Genomic DNA, 19,282 nt, shown 5'->3' with positions numbered 1-19,282 from the left:
AATGAAAATTCACTTATCTACTTACGACTATGCCGATGGAGAGGTGAAGTGTTTGAGTCCACAAATCACCTCTGGAGTTTCAGGAGTAAACAGAGTTGCAGCCAAATCTAATACAATTAAAGTAAATGGTGACCGATTCGTTAAATGTAAAAAAAAAAACAACAGTAAAAAACATAACATACCTCCATTCGGCTCCTGTGGTGTCATTCAAGTGCCTGGAAGCGTCAAGTGACTTGAAACGTCATTTACACCATGTTTTTAGTCTAAATGTCCTCTGTGATCCACGAACAAGGCGGATGTTGATGTTTTAACCATACGTTGATATGTTATAATGTGAAAATGTTCATGTTCAAAGAAGTTGGATATTTTAAGCTATCACATTTTGACTTGATATGTTTTTACAATTGAACATGAAAAGTTTTATGTTGTAACAACTATCACATTATTACGTGATAGATTTTACATTATAACCTGAGCAGTTTTATGTTTTAATGATAGGTTATAGCATAACAAGTTTTACGTTTGAACAATAAGTTATCACATTATAAAGTGATGCAGTTTATATTATAATGTGCATAAAGTTTCATGTTTTAACCATATTAATGGAACATCACTTTTTACAGCTCAATCAACCAAGACAAAACCGACATTTTTGTCATGGGTCCTACAGCTCCAAGAGAGACATCAGTCGCAAAACTAAATTTCATTGGACTTAAACCAGGCCAACAAGCAGGACACCTAACATGATCTTCGACTCAGATCTAAATTGTAAGACTGATTTACGAATGGTCTTAATCTGCCTTTTACCACCTTAGAATCAGTACCGAAGTACAATCCACTCTTTTCAGTTAATTGTGTTATTATAGTATTTGAAATATGCTGTTGGTTAGTGATGATGAAAAATAAATTGTATAGAGTTAATGGTTGATCTTGATGGCAGTCACAGTGGTAAATACACAGGTCAAATTCCATTCAGAGAAGATTCTTGTTCCAGCTCACATACAGGCCGCCACACTAAAGCTTGACATTAAGAAACGTCTCAGTATTATAGTATATGTGAGGGATCAAATAATAAGTCTAGGCCTCTTTGTGATGTCAGGATCATCATTATCTTCGTGATGCCGGAGACTCTCAGGGTTCCTCTCATCTCTGTGAAAAAGACAGGTTGGCAACTCGGAACGCAAAACATAAACATCCCAATCTAAAGCGTTCCTGCAGAGGCCTTATGAGATCTCAGATCAGCCTCCTGTGAAACTACATCAGGGTCAGGAAAAATAAAAGATGCATCAAGTCACAAAATCCCTGACAAGGTCTAATCTCAAACAATGCATCTTTTTATACAATGTATCTTTTGTTGTTAGAAGTTGTTATCAGTTATATTAAATGTATCTGAAAAGTACAATGGTCCCCTCAAATACACCTACCTATGTACAATACTTGAGTAAATGTACTAAGTTACTGCCTCCACAGCAACTTGATCCATAAGCTACATAGGCAACTGTCCTAAATAGACACAAGGCCAACCTGCACATTGATTCCAATCCAGCAGCCGCGGTCCTGCTGCCTCAAATCACCTGAGCTGTGTCCTCTCCAGCATGTGCATGGTTGAGGTCTGATTAGATCTGATCCCAGAGCGTTGGTTGAAGAATCCACCATCACAAGTGTCCTGACGGAGCTTTTTACAGGTTGAACTTCAACACACCGCAACACCAGACCAACCAGACCTTTGAAAATGATTTGGTGGAGCATATCCACTTGATGCTGCAAAATGAGGCCAAAAAGTGTAAGAAAAGTCTTCTTCCAAATCCTCAACTGCCCAGAGGACCTGAAGTACAAACTCAACCTGGATGTCTAGAGAGGGGCTGACATCTCCATAAACTACCTCAAGCCCACAGAGAGATTTGCCGCAGACACCAAACCTGAAGATTAGACTCCAAACCACATCAACATGCTGAGAGAGGAAGCAGAGACACAAAGAGGGCTGACTCAGCGGGAGCTTGGTTTTCAGGAGGAGAGGCAGAGAGCACCACATGGAGGAGGAGGTCGTATCTGCACCGATTCTGACAGAAGACACCTCCTACAACAACAGAGCCTGAAGAGACTGAATCGTACTCTTGGTCCTATATGACAATGACATTGTTTTTTCTGCACATACATACTGGATGATTCGATTTTTTAAAGTTTATTAAAGACTTTTGAAGTACGCATGTTTGCGTAGTTATCCTTGTTAGGGGTTTGCATTAACTTTCCTTAATTTTGGAAAGCCGAACCAAAATCCCCTATCCCTAACCTTAACAATGAGCAAACCTTAACCTAAACAAAATTCACATCTTACTACTTAACCTTTACCAGGATCTCAGAAATGATGTTTTGCATCATTAGGATCAGGCTTCGGTCCCCATGAGGTCTGCTGTTCCCGACAAGGTTAGTGTTTATGCTGGTCTTAAAGACGTAACAAAAACACACACGCACACACAAAGGAATGTTAACAGCATTTGTGGCGTCTGTCTGCAGTTTGCTCCTGTTTCCTGTAACCCTAAAGCTGCTTGTGTGAGAGTGAGTCATTTCACCTACGTCAGTCAGCACTTTCATGAGGGGATTTTTGTTTATTATTTTGTCCTTGTTTAAGCCTCCTCTAACCGTTTGTTAGTTTTCACCTGTTTCTAGTAATAAATTATTTGATTTGAATCACAATCCAGGGTTCAGATTTTAGTTTGGAAACATGTTGCATCCTGTGGTGGAAATTTCTCAATAAACTTGGAGATCAAACTTGTCTGAGATTTATAAATTAAGCTTTTTGAAAGGAGAGCTTAACGGCACCTATAGATACAGACAGCACAAGAGCTGAAGAGCCCTGATCAGAATGTGTCTTAATCATTCACTCCCCCTGTGAGGGTGGTTTTGTTACACAGCCACTGTATTTCCACTTTCATTTAGGAAATCCTGCAATTCTGCTACACCATTAAGACCAGTTTCATCTGGTCTGTGTGATCTTAGTATAGGAAGTGAGAGCCGCAGGCAGAGAACGTCAAAGCAGTTCCACAAACACGTTAAAGCAAAGGTAAAATGTTTTTCCATTACAAGTCCTACAAGGGACACGAGTGTGAGTGAATCACTTTTAATTAATTACTAGACGGAAAGAACAAATATGACTGGATGCAAATAATTACATAACTGATTAACATACAATTAAATTCAGAAGACATTTGTAACGCATTTTTTGTAAGTTAATGTAAATAAATGTAAATTGTAAGTTGGCACATTTAACTATTGTTTTACAGTTTTCTTGCATCACTGACTTTAATGTTTACTTATCCAGCTGCAGGGTCAGTGTGACTATGCTCTCTCCCAGTGGAAGAGTCAAAGGGCATTTCTAAAAAGGGACTGAATTAAATCAGTTGTTTGTTCTGTAAACAGACTGAAAAACATCACAAGAGACTCAAACGTGTAGATTCATTTGCCTTTTATTCAGATTTAACCATGTTTAAATGGTCTTGGCAGAGGAATTTTGATTTTGTGGAATCAAACAAGTAAAAGAGCAGACCTGGTAAAAACCGATGGTTAGACTGAGAAAACTTTCAAGCTTTATTAGGAGCTAGAGCTTTGTTGTCATGTGATGTATCTAATCTGTGTATTTGGCAACAACAGTCAAGCACCATTTGACGTATCTCAACATATATTTCATCCAGGTCTGCATACTTCAGGTCACATGATAGCATTTACATTCTGGATGACCAGTAGGATCAGAATGTGTCCTTGAAAGTAAGAAAAACATAAGTGAAAGAAAAAGTCTGACTGACACAGGATGGTTTCCCTTAACAGCAACGATGTGACTTTTGTCAGACTAACATTGATAAAACACAAAACCCTGGAGATTCCACTGATGACCACAGTGAGGTGAAGGTTTTGATACTGACTCCTGCTCAGATCAGAAGTCATGTGAGGTCAGGTCATTAGACAGACGTGCCCTCTACGGGTGCTGATGACTTGTTGTCGTCAGGCTTCATGGCAGGGAACAGCAGCACCTCCTGTGAAAAGACAGAACTGTCAGACTTCTGAGGAAGAGGGGTAATAATATGCACATCAAGTAGGAAAACATGAAAATAGCATCACTTATAAACTGACTTAAAGCAACTATTTCAATAAGAGTCAGCTCCTTTCATCAATCAGATCAGATATGATTAATATTTGAATCTGGGGGGGAAATATTGGTGCACTAGGATGTGTCCCGATGGAAAGAGAAAGAGAACAAACAATGGCAAAAAATACTACATAGAGATAGTTTATATTATAAATAGATAATATTTTAGATTTATTTTTATGTTTATTATGAAACTGACTTTTCATCTTGTTACAGCTCTGAATGACCATCACCATACCAGTGAGGTTTACCAAGCTACAGCAGGAGGCTACAATCCGTCACAGGTGATCGGCCTGAGCTTTATTAGTGAATCTTTCTCGTAGCGCAGGGAAATGTCAAGACATGACGGCTGTGGTGGTTGATGAATGCACAAAGCCAAACAGGTCAAATGTTTCCTTTAACAATGACCAAGATTTTCCCTTAGCCTTCATTAAGGCAATCGGATCAGAATATGCTCAGATTGGTTATTTTCAAAGACAACGTCAAATAAGGACCAATCAGGATTCATACGACAGCTTTACCTTGATGTTGTTGGAGTCGGTCAGGAACATGGTGAGACGATCGATGCCCATTCCCCAGCCAGCGGTTGGTGGCAGACCATACTCCAGAGCCGTGCAGAAGGTCTCATCAATGAACATGGCTTCATCATCCCCCTCAGCTTTGGCCTGAAAAAGATTCAAGTCTTATTATCAACATGCACGGATGTACACACTCCCACTGCCACGGTCAGAAGCCTGAACCTTTAGATAATTGGACGAGGTATCAGGGTAGATGGAGAAAGGTTTGATCCTCACCATGGCTTGCTGCTCAAACAGCTCCCTCTGCCTAATTGGATCATTCAACTCAGTGTAGGCGTTGCAGACTTCCTTCTTCATCACAAAGAGCTCAAAACGCTCCGTCAGGCCTTTCTCCGATCTGTGCCTGAAACAATGACAGGATTTCCTTATGAACCTGAGCACTGCATTTTCAAACGATAAATATGAATTTGAAATTAAGTGTTTCTCACCATTTTGCTAAGGGACTCATGATTTGAGGGTGGTCGCAGATGAATGTGGGATTGATGCACGTGACCTCAAGGTAATCTCCAACCAACTGCAGAGGAAAACGTAATTGGTAAAGACTTCAAAGAAAAACATGGAGAGAAGCAGTAAACTGTAAAATAGGTGGTGGTTTTCATCTATAGAGCACCTTGTCAAGGAGGCGGGCAGTGGTTCTGGGTGGAGGACATTCGACTCCTTTCTGTGCGCACAGGACGTCAAAGAATTTACGTGTCTCTGGGGACAAAAGGGTGGAAGACAAAGAGGAATCAGATAAACTATCACTGAGGTGTTTTTTCCTAGAAATTATAAATCTGTGAAATACAATCAAATTTGTGGAAGAGTGATGAAGAAAGAATATCACAGAGAAGAGGAAAAGAAAGACATTCTAATCTCACTTTTCAGAGGCAGTTTTTCATTTAATCTCTACAGACTCTCACCATCACTGTCGTAGCTGTCAGCTGGAGGGAATTTGACTCCCATGATCTTCTCCAGGTCGTGGGTCATGCTCACTCTTCTGAATGGGGGAGTGAAGTCAATCTCACAGGCCTGACCCTCTGGACCATCAGGGTGATACGTCACCTTGTATCCTCCAGTGATGTGCTTCACCATTCCTGAAGCAAAGAGGGAGCCACTGAGTTAGGGAGAGCAGTTTTACTATACTATGCCCACTGTACACATTTCCCGTAAATACCAAGTTTACAAGAAACCGAGCTCTATGACAGGTTCATACAGCAAAAACAAAAGAGAAACTAAAAGTTCACTTTGGGTTGCACAGGGCGTTTCTGTGGCAACATTACCTCTGAGAATTTGTTCTGCACCAGTCAAATTTTCCGTGTGTATATAGTTGAGGGGCCACCTGAGAAGCTCATGGAAAGCTCCACACTGACTGCAGGTCATTGTACATTTTTGAAATGCATGGTGGATGATTTGGGTAGAAGAGGGCTGTCACCTTTTATCTAGCTTGTCACGTCAGCTCAAAAAGAGGCAAGAAAAAATGTTGAATAAAAAAAGTGAAAAAAAGGAAAAGAATGAAACCAAATTAGAAATAGGGTGCAAGGATAACTGCTATCCCTTCTACAACTTGATACTGTTCTACACTATTTAGTACAGCAAATATTATAGTGTCAGCTGCTCGTTTAATTATGATACACAGAATTCAGAGCAATTAATTAGTAATCTATTTGTTGGTAAATAAAAGTTTACATTTCCTACTGAATCAACTCAAGAAAAGGGAGGCATTTCTTTCTAGAGACTTGACATTAGACTCTTACTTTCATTCGCCGTTCTCCTTTTAAACAGCACTCCCATCTAGCCAATCATGTCATCTTGGAAATCCAAGAAATCCCAAATGCCTCCCTCAAAATATGAGACGACAGCTGAAGACGCAATCGACTACAAATCTACAAACCTAGAGGCAATGAGACTGAGCTAAGCACTTTAATTGTGTGAATCCAGCAGCACAGAGATGATCACAGCCAAGTGAGCCGTGCTCTGTGCATCCGGGACATACCAAGAGCATTTCTGACATGATTACAGGAGGCTGTGACAATCAGGGTCACATTCCCCTTTAAACACACTGGGGCGCTCAGCAAGTCACCAACATACCAAATGTCAGTGCCCTGCAGGAACATACCAGTTCACTGGTGCTAAACTGCAGCCTGCGCTAGTGTTTTCACTTACCTGAGAGAAGTTTCTCTGTGATTTCCATCAAGTCATTGTAATCTGCATAAGCCATGTAGAATTCACAGGTAGTGAACTCTGGATTATGAGTCAGGTCGATGCCTTCATTCCTGAACTGACGACCAATCTCATACACTCTGTCCATTCCACCAACCACAAGCATCTGCAGGAACAATATGAAGTACAGTATAAATATGATATTTTGAGAAATGTAACAAGCCCAAACCCAGAGGGAAATTACTCAAACATTCCCTCTGGAAATGATTGCTGAGAAGAAGGACTCGATGAGCGACACTCATTAATATGTTACCTTGTGGTAGAGCTCAGGAGCAATCCTCATGAACAGGTTCATATCCAGATCGTTGTGGTAAGTAACAAATGGACGAGCCACTGCTCCACCAGGAATAATGTTCATCATTGGTGTCTCAATCTATGGGATTCAGCAAAGCAAATTTTAATGCTCTGATTTTAACTGACTCAAATGTTGACAAAATTTACAAATTATTAGTGAGAGGATTTTTTTAATAAAAATCCATATTTCTTACATATTCAATAAATATGTGAGTACATAAACAAATTCCACAAAAGCTGAAAATATACAGACTCATACAATTGATTGGTTGTGTGACTCGATCAACTTAAATGTCTCAATCTGCTTCAGACTCCACTTCTTACCTCTAAAAATCCGAGCTGATCCAGGAAGTTACGCAGGTATGTGATGATCTTGGAGCGAGTTATAAACTTCTGCCTCACGTAGTCATTGAGGATCAGATCCAAGTAGCGCTGTCGGAATCGTGTTTCCTTTGAGAGACAGATCGCACAGTGGTGAGAAAAAGACTTTCAAAGTTGATTGTTGCAGTTGTAGAGATGATGACATTCAATTTGTTTTTTTCTTCTCCATCAACACTGGCTGTTGTGACCAAATATGGATTTCCTTGAAGAAAACTTCAGTTAAATTTGGGAACCTTGCAAAAATCCTATAACTTTAGTTTGGTGTTTTCACCATGTTTGCAATTCTTTTAGTCTCATAAATTCTTAATTCTCAATGGATTGGGTTGGAATCTGTACCGTACAACAAATGATACTGAAACTGAACCCCTAAAGAAATGTTTCATTATGCATTCAGGTTAAATGCCTTTGCTGAATGTTTTACAATTAACAAGTGTTTCCCGGTCAAAGAATACCCACTGAGCCGGTTTGTCTTTGGATTCAGCAAATTTGAAAGTTACATCTTGAAATTGCTTGTTCTATACTATAATGTCATTGTGTTCCATGTGTCTGGACTAAACATCAATCATTAGCCCATAGCTCAATGCACATATATCATTTCACAATTATATTTCATTAACTGGTGGCATTAGAAAACAGTCAAACAAGAAAAGTGTCTACCCCCACCTGAAACAGGTTTGGGCAGATTTTTACTAAATTGACTGCAACATACTCGCATGCGAAACAGTGCACTAACAGATTAGTTAATCTTTAAGCAATGTGATGTGATAGTGAGATCATCGAGGAAAAGGCTCATAAGACTAGACAAATTGAGGAAGTAGTTATGTAAGGCTGCTGGTTCCCATGATTCTTCTTTCTCTACTAAGAAAAGAAAGAAAGAAACATGTGTCTCATTTGAGAGTTAAATTTTCTGTAAAATAATTCTGGTAGCATTATACCAGATAAACTGGAAACTTCCCCAGCTTGCTTGCTCAATAGGTTGTATACCGCCCAGCACTAGTTACAACAATATAATAAATATAGTTCAGACTTTCACAATGCAATGCTTAAAAAAGAATCTGTCACTGCCTCAGATGCAAAGCAACTTTAAAGACATAAGAACTAATGCTTCTACTTTGTATTAAATAATTTGTTTTTAGTCAGAATGAAATATCTAAATGTGGAATTTACAGAAATGGATGATTTTGTTGCTGTCAGGAAGAGAGATGCTTTAAGACGTCCCTCACTGACAGTGAGTGTCTCATCACGTCAGTCATTACCTTGTCTTTGAGGCCGAAGTGGAGGTGCGGCAGCATGTGCAAACAAGGAGACAGCAGGGTCAGCTCGACGGGAATGATGCTCAACTCCCCTTTCTTAGTCTTCCCCGGGTTACCACGGACGCCGATGATGTCACCACGGCGTAGTTTGTTGTTGATGGCCACAAAGGCTTCCTCAGACTTATAGTTTCTGACAACGGAAAAAGAAGATACAGTTCAGAAAACAAACTCACCGCACTCATAATTATCCAAATGAATGTCAACTTATATGAATCTGCATTTGTTTGAATTAGCAAAAATATACGTTGAATATACTGAACTGTGACCTCAATTTGTAATCCTGAAAATAAAAACCATCTACAGAACCGCAAATAAAAAGGGTGCTTTTGACATTGGCCGTCAATCTGTACCTTGAGTTTGCCATAACCTGCAGCTTGACGCCTTCGCCTCGCAGGTCATAGAAGATCAGCTTGGCCCCAGATGCCCTCTTGGCATGGACGCGACCTGAAAAATAATATATTAAGTTTTACAGGGGCTCTACTGCTGAATTACACTATCGGTATGAATTAGCTCATAAGTATAGGATCATAAAATATTTCTGGTACCTGTCACATTGAGAAAAACATCTGTCAGCTGGTCTCCTGGCTGTAGATGATTGTATTTCTCAATGAAATCTGTGAGTGACAGGTCTACATGGTACTTGTGTGGGTACGGGTCCTCAGCTGTGCCCTTCAGTTCCTGGATGGCCTGGGAGCGGATCTTGAAGTATTGCTACAAAAGAGGAAAACGCATTGTGATTGAGACTAAAACATAAGAGGGTTTAATAAGTAAAGGTGTAATCATAGTACAAAAAAAACTCACATTTGGGTCGAGAGTCTCCTCATCCAGCCCACAGACATCTTGCGCTGCCTGGTCATTGGATTCTTTCTTTTGCTCCACCTGCTCTTTGACCTTGGCATCTTTCTCGGCTGCCTTCTTGTCAGCTTTCATTCGTCTCTTCAGCTCACTGATAGAAAAGTGAGGAGGAATCCAAATATTACATTGTTGCTGTTAATGACACAACAACAGCTGAGATTTAATGGACATTCAAACTAAGGAACATGACACAAAAATGATTTCCCACTGTACATCTTGTTCTAAACTGTAATTAAAAACAAAAACAAAGGAATGGGCACAATCTAGTAATAACAGATGCACAACAAATAATCATGCAGACAGGGGAGAGGAACCACATTTGCTCTGGTGACAAAAGGTTGGTTGTTTTCTCACTGGAATGGAAAAGCCACCAACCTTTTGTCACCTCTCGATTGGTTCCCGTAAAATTGAGCCGGGACTGCAGCTGTACGTGGGGACGCACATTTTAACCACTGTCCCCTGACACCACAGGCTCGGCACAGCTGCTGCCTGGCTGCCCTGACCAGACACAGCATGCTGAGCTACCACAGTCAGCAGCAGGCACACCTGAGGAAATAGACATAAGCCGTTTTCAGACACGAACTCCGGAGAATGTCGGCAGAATTGGGTCCCGACTTTGTCTTTCACGCATTAATTAAAGCAGCGGGCGATTCTCCTCTCAGATGTGTTGACATAAGGGTTGCAAAGGGGCGGAAAATTTCCGGTAAATTTCCGGAAACTTTCCGGAAACTTTCCATGGGAAGTTAAGCTCTGGAATTTGGGAAATTTTGACACTTTTTTTGCAAATGTTAGCTTATAACAGGTAACTTAGATGTAGTTGAAACAAGACTAGGCAAGCCTAGCTCAGCTGGAACCTGGATGCAGCTAGTTAGGAACATTGTCTGCCAGAAACGTAAACCTATGACTTTCTGTTGTTTTTTAACGTCTTTGTCATTACCTAGCATATTGATTACTTGTTACACTGAAGTTTATTTGTATACAGTAGGCTAACTTTTTACAGCAGTGAGAGTAGGATGTATGTATGTCCACACAAAAGTACACCATCACCTCGATTACTCGCGGCTGTTGGGGTCCATCAAAAAAGCGCGAGTTGAGCTACTTATCAAAAATAAAAGTAATTACCGCAAATTAAAGGCTGAGCAATAAAAACGTCATTCAAAACTCTATTTTAAAGATGTATGGAATGCAGCACACGCTGTGTTTCTTTGAAAAGGATGTAGCTAGCTATTGTAAACCAAATTGACAGAATTAATGGATTGTTTTATTTTTCTCTCAACCCGACATGATCAAAAGTCCTCTTGTCCGAGAAAGCACGCTGTATCCATTATTGATTGACAATGCAAACAGGTAACTGTATTTATAGTCCACAGGAACAAAATTGTCTTGCTGGCAAGTGGCTAACGTTAGCAATTCTAGATCTTGCAGCATGATCTTGGTTAAAACAACCAAGATCATGGTTGATCATGGTCGATGACGTCATCAGTGTTGGGACCTGGTTTTTGGGAGACCAAAGCTCTGCCTATATGTGCAGCCAAAAGCCTGAAGCCGCATGTCCCTCCAGGACTCAGTCTCCCAGGGGCCATCAACATCACACAGAGGTGTGAAAACCCCCCCAGGGACACAGGTTTCAACTCCCATTGGTCACTCTGGACCCCATGACCTGTGAGGTCACCGGGCCAATATAAGGCCAGGTCTCCCCCTCTTCTCTCTTCTGCCCTTTTTCTACAATCCTTCCACAGGATGGAAGGCTGTCGAGCCTCTTCTCCAGCTCACATCTTCTCTTCCCATCCAACTCTTCGAGAGGAGCACAAAGGTGCAGCTTCCAGCTCATCTCACCAAGGAAACCTTCTCGTACTCCAAGCTCTACCGACCCTTCAAGCAGCGAATCGATGTCCTGCTGGAAAACTTCAGCCACCAACTGAGCTGCAGAACTCAACAGAATCACCAAGGCAGGAGCCACACGGCCAGCCAGACAACTTCACAGAACTGCGAACTGCACAGCAACTCTTTTTCCCCTTTCCACGGACAGGTAACACAACTGGGCTTAATAATTATACTAGGCTAAGCAAGACTGTTTATTCGATTGTGTGTGATGTTTATAAGTTTGATTTGTGGTGTTGTGATATTTTGGGTACAAGTTATTGAGAAAGTAATGTTAGTCTGTTATGCTCTTCACAGTCTTTCGTTGCATCCAATCTAGTAACTTTGTCTAATTTGGCACACACACAGACACATGCATATTCCTTCATCTAATTAGCTCTGACTCCTGCTACATGTCGTAAAGACAATAGGGGGGAAGGGTGTTATCGTCAAAGTGGCCAGCCGTCATTTTGGAAGCACAAAGGGGGGAAAAGGGTGTTATCTCTTTGGCCAGCCGCCATTTTGAAAGCACGCTGACTCACAGACACACACGCATGTATACTCACATACCTATCTTTGTTTAGTAAGTACACCGTTAGTAATTTTATGTTTTTATACTTTATTATATTCATAACAAATGTTTTTTCATTAATGTTGCATAAGTGAATTTTGCCAACCTCTACACTGTCAAGAACTCCATATCCTTCAACTTAGTTAACTATAGTTAACTATCTATATGGTAATTTTGGTTATAGTTATTAATTTAATCCCGTGTTTTTGATTGCATCACATCGACACTGTCGTCAGCGCTTAAAACCCAAATCTCTGTTGACATCTTTGTCTGTGTCTTCTATGTGTAACACACCTTTTTTTTCTCCATTCTGAGATATTTGTATTCTAAGTGTTTATTTTTTATTTTTGCTTCTGTCACGTTTTTGAAACATCACCAACACGCCCACTTGCTTGCGGTGAATCTTCCAGAGAATCTCCTGCTGTGTGCTCACGTGGGCTCCTCCAGACATTATCCAGAGTTTTTTACTCAGGGGCTGGAAAGGTCCAGAGCCTCTGACCCTGATCACTGCATCCTCACATTCAGCCCCTCGGGATAATGTCAGAAGATTCTCTGGAGTTCATGTCTGAAAGTGGCTTCATATATCTGGACAGTGTGCAGCTCTTCTAACAAAGATGTCTTTAGACAATCAGGAAACACTGATGGGGGGAACGTAACTCAGACCAAGTCCCAATGAGGTAGAAAGAAAAGGCAGCAGACTTTACATTAAGAACTGGTGGAGGATTTGACTTTACTTTCGATTGGCCAAGCGGGTGTGTCAGCAGACAACAGTGGGAAACAGTGGAAACACAAGACAACCCTTCAGCTGATTTCATTATTAGATATGTCTCAGTTCAAATGAGATAAACTTCTAATCTTTGATTATGTTTGTTCCCTTGATGTGCTCCACCTGAGACAGAACTGCAAACGTTTGTTTGCATTTGGAGAAAGTCTGAGCTTTAGAAAACGCAGTTACCACCACTGAAGACTTGCTGGGACGCTCATGTACAATATGAAATATGACTACAACAAAACATCGCGATTATACATTCGACACGTTCAATTCAATATTAAACACAATCGAATCCGAAAATCAATGTGAAGAAGACATTTTTTTCTAACATGCGTTTCGGATCTTGTAGTTTTTCTGTTTGGCAAAACGCACGACCACAAATAGCTCCAGCTCACATTCAGAAATACAACTACCAGAGGCATAACCGAACTGAATCATGGGATATGTAGGCTCCTCTCCAGCCTCCATATGGACTCCTCACTTCACTAGAACCTGATGTAACATGGAGTCACACCGCGCGGCCACGTTCTAAACAGTGACGCGTGTCGAGGCCGCGGGTCGTTTCAGTGAAATAACAGCGCGTGCCGGGTGGAGAAAGGTTTAAATGTAACCGTGGAAATTCGGACGCTTACTTTTTGCTGAGTTTCTCTCCGTCCACCTCTGTCACGTCGGCCATGTTTCACTCTGCGCTCCGGAAAGATCTGAGGACGTGCGCGCGCCGCAAACACGCGAGAAGTGGATGGTGCGTTTGGGGGACGGTCGGGAAATGAGCAAGGGGCAACATCCCGAGCGATGAGGCCAATACGGAAGTGCAAAAAGCTGCAGTTCACTGGATGGCCACTTGAGGCTGGCTCCAAGAAGGAGTCAATTCCCATTGACTCCCATGTTAAAAAGCCCGACTTTAGAGCAGAATTAAACCTGTTTACAGCCTGGTTCAAAAAACGGTTTTAGTCTCAATCACTAAGTTCTTCCATCATGACAACTCTGAGGGGGGTGAATTTGTTTCTAACTCACTCGTTTGAATTATATAGAGGTTTGAAATTATGAATAATTATCACTTGATGGACAGGTGACGTCACCGTTAGCTCGCGACTCCAGCTCCTAGCCTGTTGCCTGCTCGGCTTCACCTGAGCTAACAGGCTAACAGGCTAACCCCCGTCACCGAACAGGACCTGAGTCTGTGGAGAGGTTTCACTCACATATCGGATGAATAATACGGTTTGATGTTCGGCTTGTTCCCCGGACGGAGAACTTAAAGACGTCTGCGCTCCCGTTTCTGTGGTAAGTAAAGTATAGTATGTTATTTATGTGTTAGTAGTGATGAGCAGGTATCGGTGTCTCTGTACCTGGCTTGTTAGTTTAGCTCCGCTAGCCTGCAGGCAAGATACCAGCAGTAATGGCGATGCTAACGGGACCGTACGGGACTTATTGAACCGACATGAACCGAGACAGGAGACTGTGTGTGTTTGGAGAATAAGCTCCACCACGTAAGATATCTAATGTTATGCAAAGTTGTTTCACTCGCCAACCCATTTGACTTGACTACGTTACACAGATTATTACTCTGCAGAAACAGATTTACTGTGATCAACTGAAACGTGAGTATTTAAAGTCACATCTGCATTTTAAGAGCAGCTGTTTAAAGTAGCATTACGTCTCCTAAAGCTCTTTATTCAGAGTATTGGTGTTGATGTGTTGTAACGTGTTAGTGAAAACTAAACTTGTCGGCTACATTCAGTTTTTACATCGTTAATCTTAGGCAGACTTTACTGAATTATTGTGTTAAATAAGTGGACATGCAGAATAATGTATTTTTTTGTCACATAAATAAATTATAGTAAGTGTAACTTTACTAGAATAGACAGTCACATAGAGAACCTGAGGCTGATGTCCACCACCTATTTCCTAAGCTGAAATGATTATGATCTGATGAACTTTGAAGTAATAAACTTGTATTTTTACCATGTAAAAGTCTGTTAAGGAGTTAACCTGGCACATGTTTGACTTTACATATCTGTGTATTTGTGTTGAATGTTCCTCTAGGTGACTCAGACAGCCTGCACCTGTGGATGTCCAACATGAGACACAACTGGAATCCAACCAGACTGAACACTGAGGGTCATCACTTCAACACTGACTCCAGGTACAGACCTGTTTTCATAACTTAAAAACAATCAAAGCAAAGTATTGCACATAATACATAATGTATTAAATTATATATGCAATACTATTAATGTGGAAGAACTCCATACTGTACATTCATTGTCTTGGTAGTGCACTGTTTAATCCAAAACCATATTCAAATACATTGAATATCCACAGAAAATAAGGATACAAACTTTGTTCATAAGTAACACTTCCTCTACAATAATGCCATACTTTTGTTTCCTGTCATTTTATTAGGGACGGACGAGCCTGAAGGACACAGCTGTGCTGACCTTGTTCTGCCTCTTATGGCAAAGAAGAAAAATAAAACACTGGGTTTTTATCTAAAGTGTATCAAATCAGAAAGTAAAAGATAAACATTGTTCTGATAAGTGTTCATTTTTTTAACCAACCATAATGAATATAGAAATTAACTCTATTATCCATGACACTTAGCAATGACTCTAAACAGTTGCAGGCCATCTTTAGTTAAGGGAGGAAAACATTAAGTGTTGTGCAGATGAAGCTGGTGCAGGTCGTCCTCATGTTGACCAGCCTGAAGCTGCCGATCTCCACCATGTTGCTGCTGAGGACATCAGGTGCTGCAGTGCTTCATCTAATGAAAAGAAGAAACTCACTATAAAAGGATGTTTTATGTTGTGTATGTTCCAGCAAAGACTGGTTCTTACAGTTTATTCTGTGTTCAGCAGGTGGAAGCACCACCGATTTCAGACAGAACCGATGTACTGGGCTCTGGGTTTGTACCCTCATGGTTAAATGCACATATTGTAAGTCACTTTGGATAAAAGCATCAGCTAAATGAAATGTAATGTACTGAAAGAAATAAAACATTGTACAAATAGATAAAATGTCTTTCTACCTCATCTGTAATATTCAAGGTGATAATCTCTCAGAGCTGTTGATAACAGTCCACATCAAGTCTCTCCACTTCTCTCAGTGTGAAAACATAATTATATAATAAATATGAGAACTAACAGTGGTGTGTGGAGATTATAATCTTATCTAAACTCTAATTCACTGTAAATTCCATAACAGGCTAAATAAACAAGGTGGCAATAGTAATGGTGGTTATACCAGCCTGTATCAGAACATTTGTGAAACATATAGTTACTATCACATGCAACTTACACATGTAGCGTATTGATATTAACTTATTAAAATTAAAATCAAGTCACAACCAAACACACGACTCTGTAGTAGTGTAGTTAATTTGCTTCAATCTGTTCATTACACGTGTTAAATAAACGGTAACTTTTATAACAATTACATATTAAAAACCTCTTGAGGCATGTAAGCATATGATTATGATAATAAAGCAATAGGTTTTGTTGTTGTGTAGTTTCAAGGTTACTTACCTCTAGTGAGTTCGTTGTAAAGATCGCGACCATCCTGAAGCAACAACACCGCAGCGCTAGCCGGTTTGCGGCCGCGGATAGCATGTAGCCTAGCTCCTTAGCCTGAGCTAACCAGGTAACGTTGAGCTCTGCGGGCGTGGCTCAGCTGTCAGTCTTCACTCGCGCTCCTCCTCTTTGCCCATTTATTGGTTAGCCAGGAACTAGGAGGAGTCAGCACCGGCAAGATGGCGCCGGGTGAACGCCTACTACTAGTCTCATTTTCACTCTTCAGAAACCAACGGGTGACGTCACGGAACCTACGTCCATCTATATATACAGTCTATGGTCTTCATCTGTGATTAAAGGAATCCTAATTTGATAGGAATCCTCCTTTGATCAACTTCAAAGTCATTCTAGTGTAGAATGAAACAGATCATAGCAAATTAGCTCACCTATTTAAGAGAAACATTTGTCAGTGGAACCAGACACGACGACCGTGAGCCAACGTCAGACACACGAGAAACTTCTCTCCAGTGACTTTCGACCATCACAAGACAAGAGAATACTCTACAAAAACTTTTGTACACAGCTACAGAAGAAAGTACTCTACAGAAACCTTCTTGCTACACTGCAGCACCTGTTAAAGCGACATGGAGAGGATCAACAGCTCAGGAGATGAGCCACACAAGTGCAACTTGAGCAAAATGCTCTGCCGAGCCCTCAAGGACTCGCATAGGGAGATCCAGGAGCTGGCGGCTGAAAACGCCCGTCTGAAGGAGCTGGAGGTTGAAAGCGCCCGTCTGGAGGAGCTAGAGGCTGAAAACGCCTGGCTGAAGGAGCTGGAGGTAGTAAACGGCCGACTGGAGGCTGAAAATGCCTTGCTGAAGGCTGAAAATGCCCGGGTGAAAGACCCGGAGGCTGAAAACCAACGGCTGGAGAAGCTGAGGGCTGAAAACGCTGCTCTCAAAAAGCAGATCACCATGAAAAATATTCCCTGGGGAGAAGAGAGGAAGAAGGTGGTCGAGAAGTTGGAGTCTTCTGCCTCACTTCTGTTGAAGTCCAAAGACGACCTGACCAGCTTGATTCAGCTCGTGGAGTCTGAAAAAGCCAAAAAGAAAGGAGCTGGAGAAGGAGCTCAGGAACATGAACATGAGCTTTAAAGTGAAAGAGGTCGAGGTCGTCTCCCTGAATGCAGACCTGAAGCTCCAGGAGGACAAGCTGCAGCACTACATCCTCGAAAATGAGGGCAGGTCCGAGGAAATAGAGGAGCTGCAAAAAAAAAATAGAGCCTTAGATGAAAGGTGGTCCACCGAGCACAAGGAGTCCCTAGAAAAGGAAATCAAGCTGGAGGACGACATAAAACTCCTGATCCAGCAGAACATTGTGCTTCAGGTACGTTACACCAACTCATTCTGATTGAATAATATTGGATTGTTGATTTGTTTTTTTCCGATTCAGACTTTGAAAAAGAAAAGAGTGAAACTTATGTTGTCTCTGTCTTTTCAGGAACAGGCCTTGAGGACCGACAGCTACAAGGAGAGGGTCAAGAAGGAGAAAGAGGAGAAGAAAGAAAGGAAGAAGAGCGAGAAGGAGGAGAAGATGAAAAAGAAAGAAAGGAAGAAGGAGGAGGAGATGAAAAAGAAAGAAAGGAAGAAGGAGGAGGAGATGAAAAAGAAAGAAAGGAAGAAGAGAGAGAAGGAGGAGAATGAGGAGAATGAGGGGACGACGAGGAGGAGGTTCCCCTGTTTTCTCTTCAACTTCAAACCCTCCTAATCTCCTCTCCCATCCTTTCTCTCCCTCTGCCCTGTCAATCATCCCCTCATCCCAGCTCCCCCCACTACCTTACACCTTAACCCCTCCCCTCCTCACCCTCCATCTACCTGTATGTGTTAGAAAATAAAAACCTTACATTTATATGTAAAAAAACCTAAATATCTATTTATATTTTATTCCTTTGTATTTTAGCTGGAAAACACACATTCTCCGCAGCACTATCCTTTTATTAGATTTAATTATATTATTTTGAAAGACACTGACAGACTATGTGTCTACTTAACTAAGGTATGTTTACTTAGTTTTTCTGCTTATTATTCTGCATCAAAATATACAGAGGCTGTACATCACGTAATAACTCCGCTGCAGCGATCACATGGTTTTGTTGACACCCCATCGACACCGGTGTCGGCCATCCTCACAACAAACTCTCTTTACGTCTTCATCCAGTCTATGGTTCATCCTCAATAGACGATCTTTGACATGAACCCACTCTGTTAGAAGAAGCGGGTTCATCCTCAATAGACGATCTTTGACATGAACCCACTCTGTTCAAAAAGCGCGTCAGAGCATCGCATCATCATGTAAGTTTAATGTGACTTTATATTTTATTTATACAACTAACGCGGTCCAATTATTCGATATCTACATGTTGTGATGTTGAAGTTGCAGTTAAATAAAAAATTTTCGACTTTAGAGAAAAAGTAAGCAAACAAGCGGCATAGCATACTGAGAGGAGAGCTAGCTAGCTAACCAAGCTAACAGAAAAAAGCTTGTAATATTCATTTTGTGTATTTAAACACACGTATTATATGAACTAAGTTAAATATACATGTTAATCGTGACAATAGACGTTAAAGTAACATGTCTGGTCAAAGTTGTGGTTCAGATAGCGATAAGAAAACAGGAAATTATAAATTAATGTTCACTAAAATATGCTAATTTCATGCTACAGGTGTGAACATGGCGGCTGTTTACCTCCTCACACCTTCTCCGCTGTCAGATATAAAGCTCTGGACTATGTGTTTGAGGTGAGTTTCTTCAT

General features: G+C 41.0%; 1 protein-coding gene across 3 annotated transcripts; it reads right to left on the bottom strand.

Annotated features, from left to right (window-relative positions):
* Positions 1–3,448: 3,448 nt before the first annotated feature.
* Positions 3,449–13,739, bottom strand: kars1 (lysyl-tRNA synthetase 1). 3 transcript variants are annotated; one of them, XM_034581421.1, is made up of 15 exons: positions 13,597–13,667; positions 10,137–10,307; positions 9,708–9,852; positions 9,452–9,617; positions 9,257–9,350; positions 8,850–9,036; positions 7,537–7,662; positions 7,172–7,291; positions 6,862–7,024; positions 5,619–5,792; positions 5,330–5,415; positions 5,148–5,233; positions 4,936–5,062; positions 4,663–4,806; positions 3,449–4,028 (listed from the first exon to the last, which is right to left on the bottom strand). In XM_034581421.1, the coding sequence occupies exons 2-15, from the start codon at positions 10,274–10,276 to the stop codon at positions 3,954–3,956; spliced, it is 1,833 nt and encodes a 610-aa protein (XP_034437312.1). In that variant the 5' UTR covers positions 10,277–10,307; positions 13,597–13,667; the 3' UTR covers positions 3,449–3,953. The 3 variants fall into 3 exon arrangements, with proteins under 3 accessions (XP_034437312.1, XP_034437314.1, XP_034437313.1); XM_034581423.1 differs by lacking the exon at positions 10,137–10,307 and having other exon boundaries at positions 3,454–4,028; positions 13,597–13,739; XM_034581422.1 differs by lacking the exon at positions 3,449–4,028 and having other exon boundaries at positions 4,624–4,806; positions 13,597–13,733.
* Positions 13,740–19,282: the final 5,543 nt, after the last annotated feature.

Source organism: Hippoglossus hippoglossus, chromosome 3 (genome assembly GCF_009819705.1).
Source record: "Hippoglossus hippoglossus isolate fHipHip1 chromosome 3, fHipHip1.pri, whole genome shotgun sequence".
Taxonomy (NCBI): domain Eukaryota; kingdom Metazoa; phylum Chordata; class Actinopteri; order Pleuronectiformes; family Pleuronectidae; genus Hippoglossus; species Hippoglossus hippoglossus.
This window is presented reverse-complemented; position numbering and strand designations above follow the sequence as displayed.

Coding starts and splice junctions, on each gene's coding strand:
- kars1 (XM_034581421.1), bottom strand. CDS start 10,276: ATGCTGTGTCTGGTCAGGGCAGCCAGGCAGCAGCTGTGCCGAGCCTGT. Junction 7,292..7,536: donor ATCAGCTCGGATTTTTAGAG/GTAAGAAGTGGA, acceptor TGAATCCCATAG/ATTGAGACACCAATGATGAA. Junction 5,416..5,618: donor TGACAGCTACGACAGTGATG/GTGAGAGTCTGT, acceptor TTTTGTCCCCAG/AGACACGTAAATTCTTTGAC.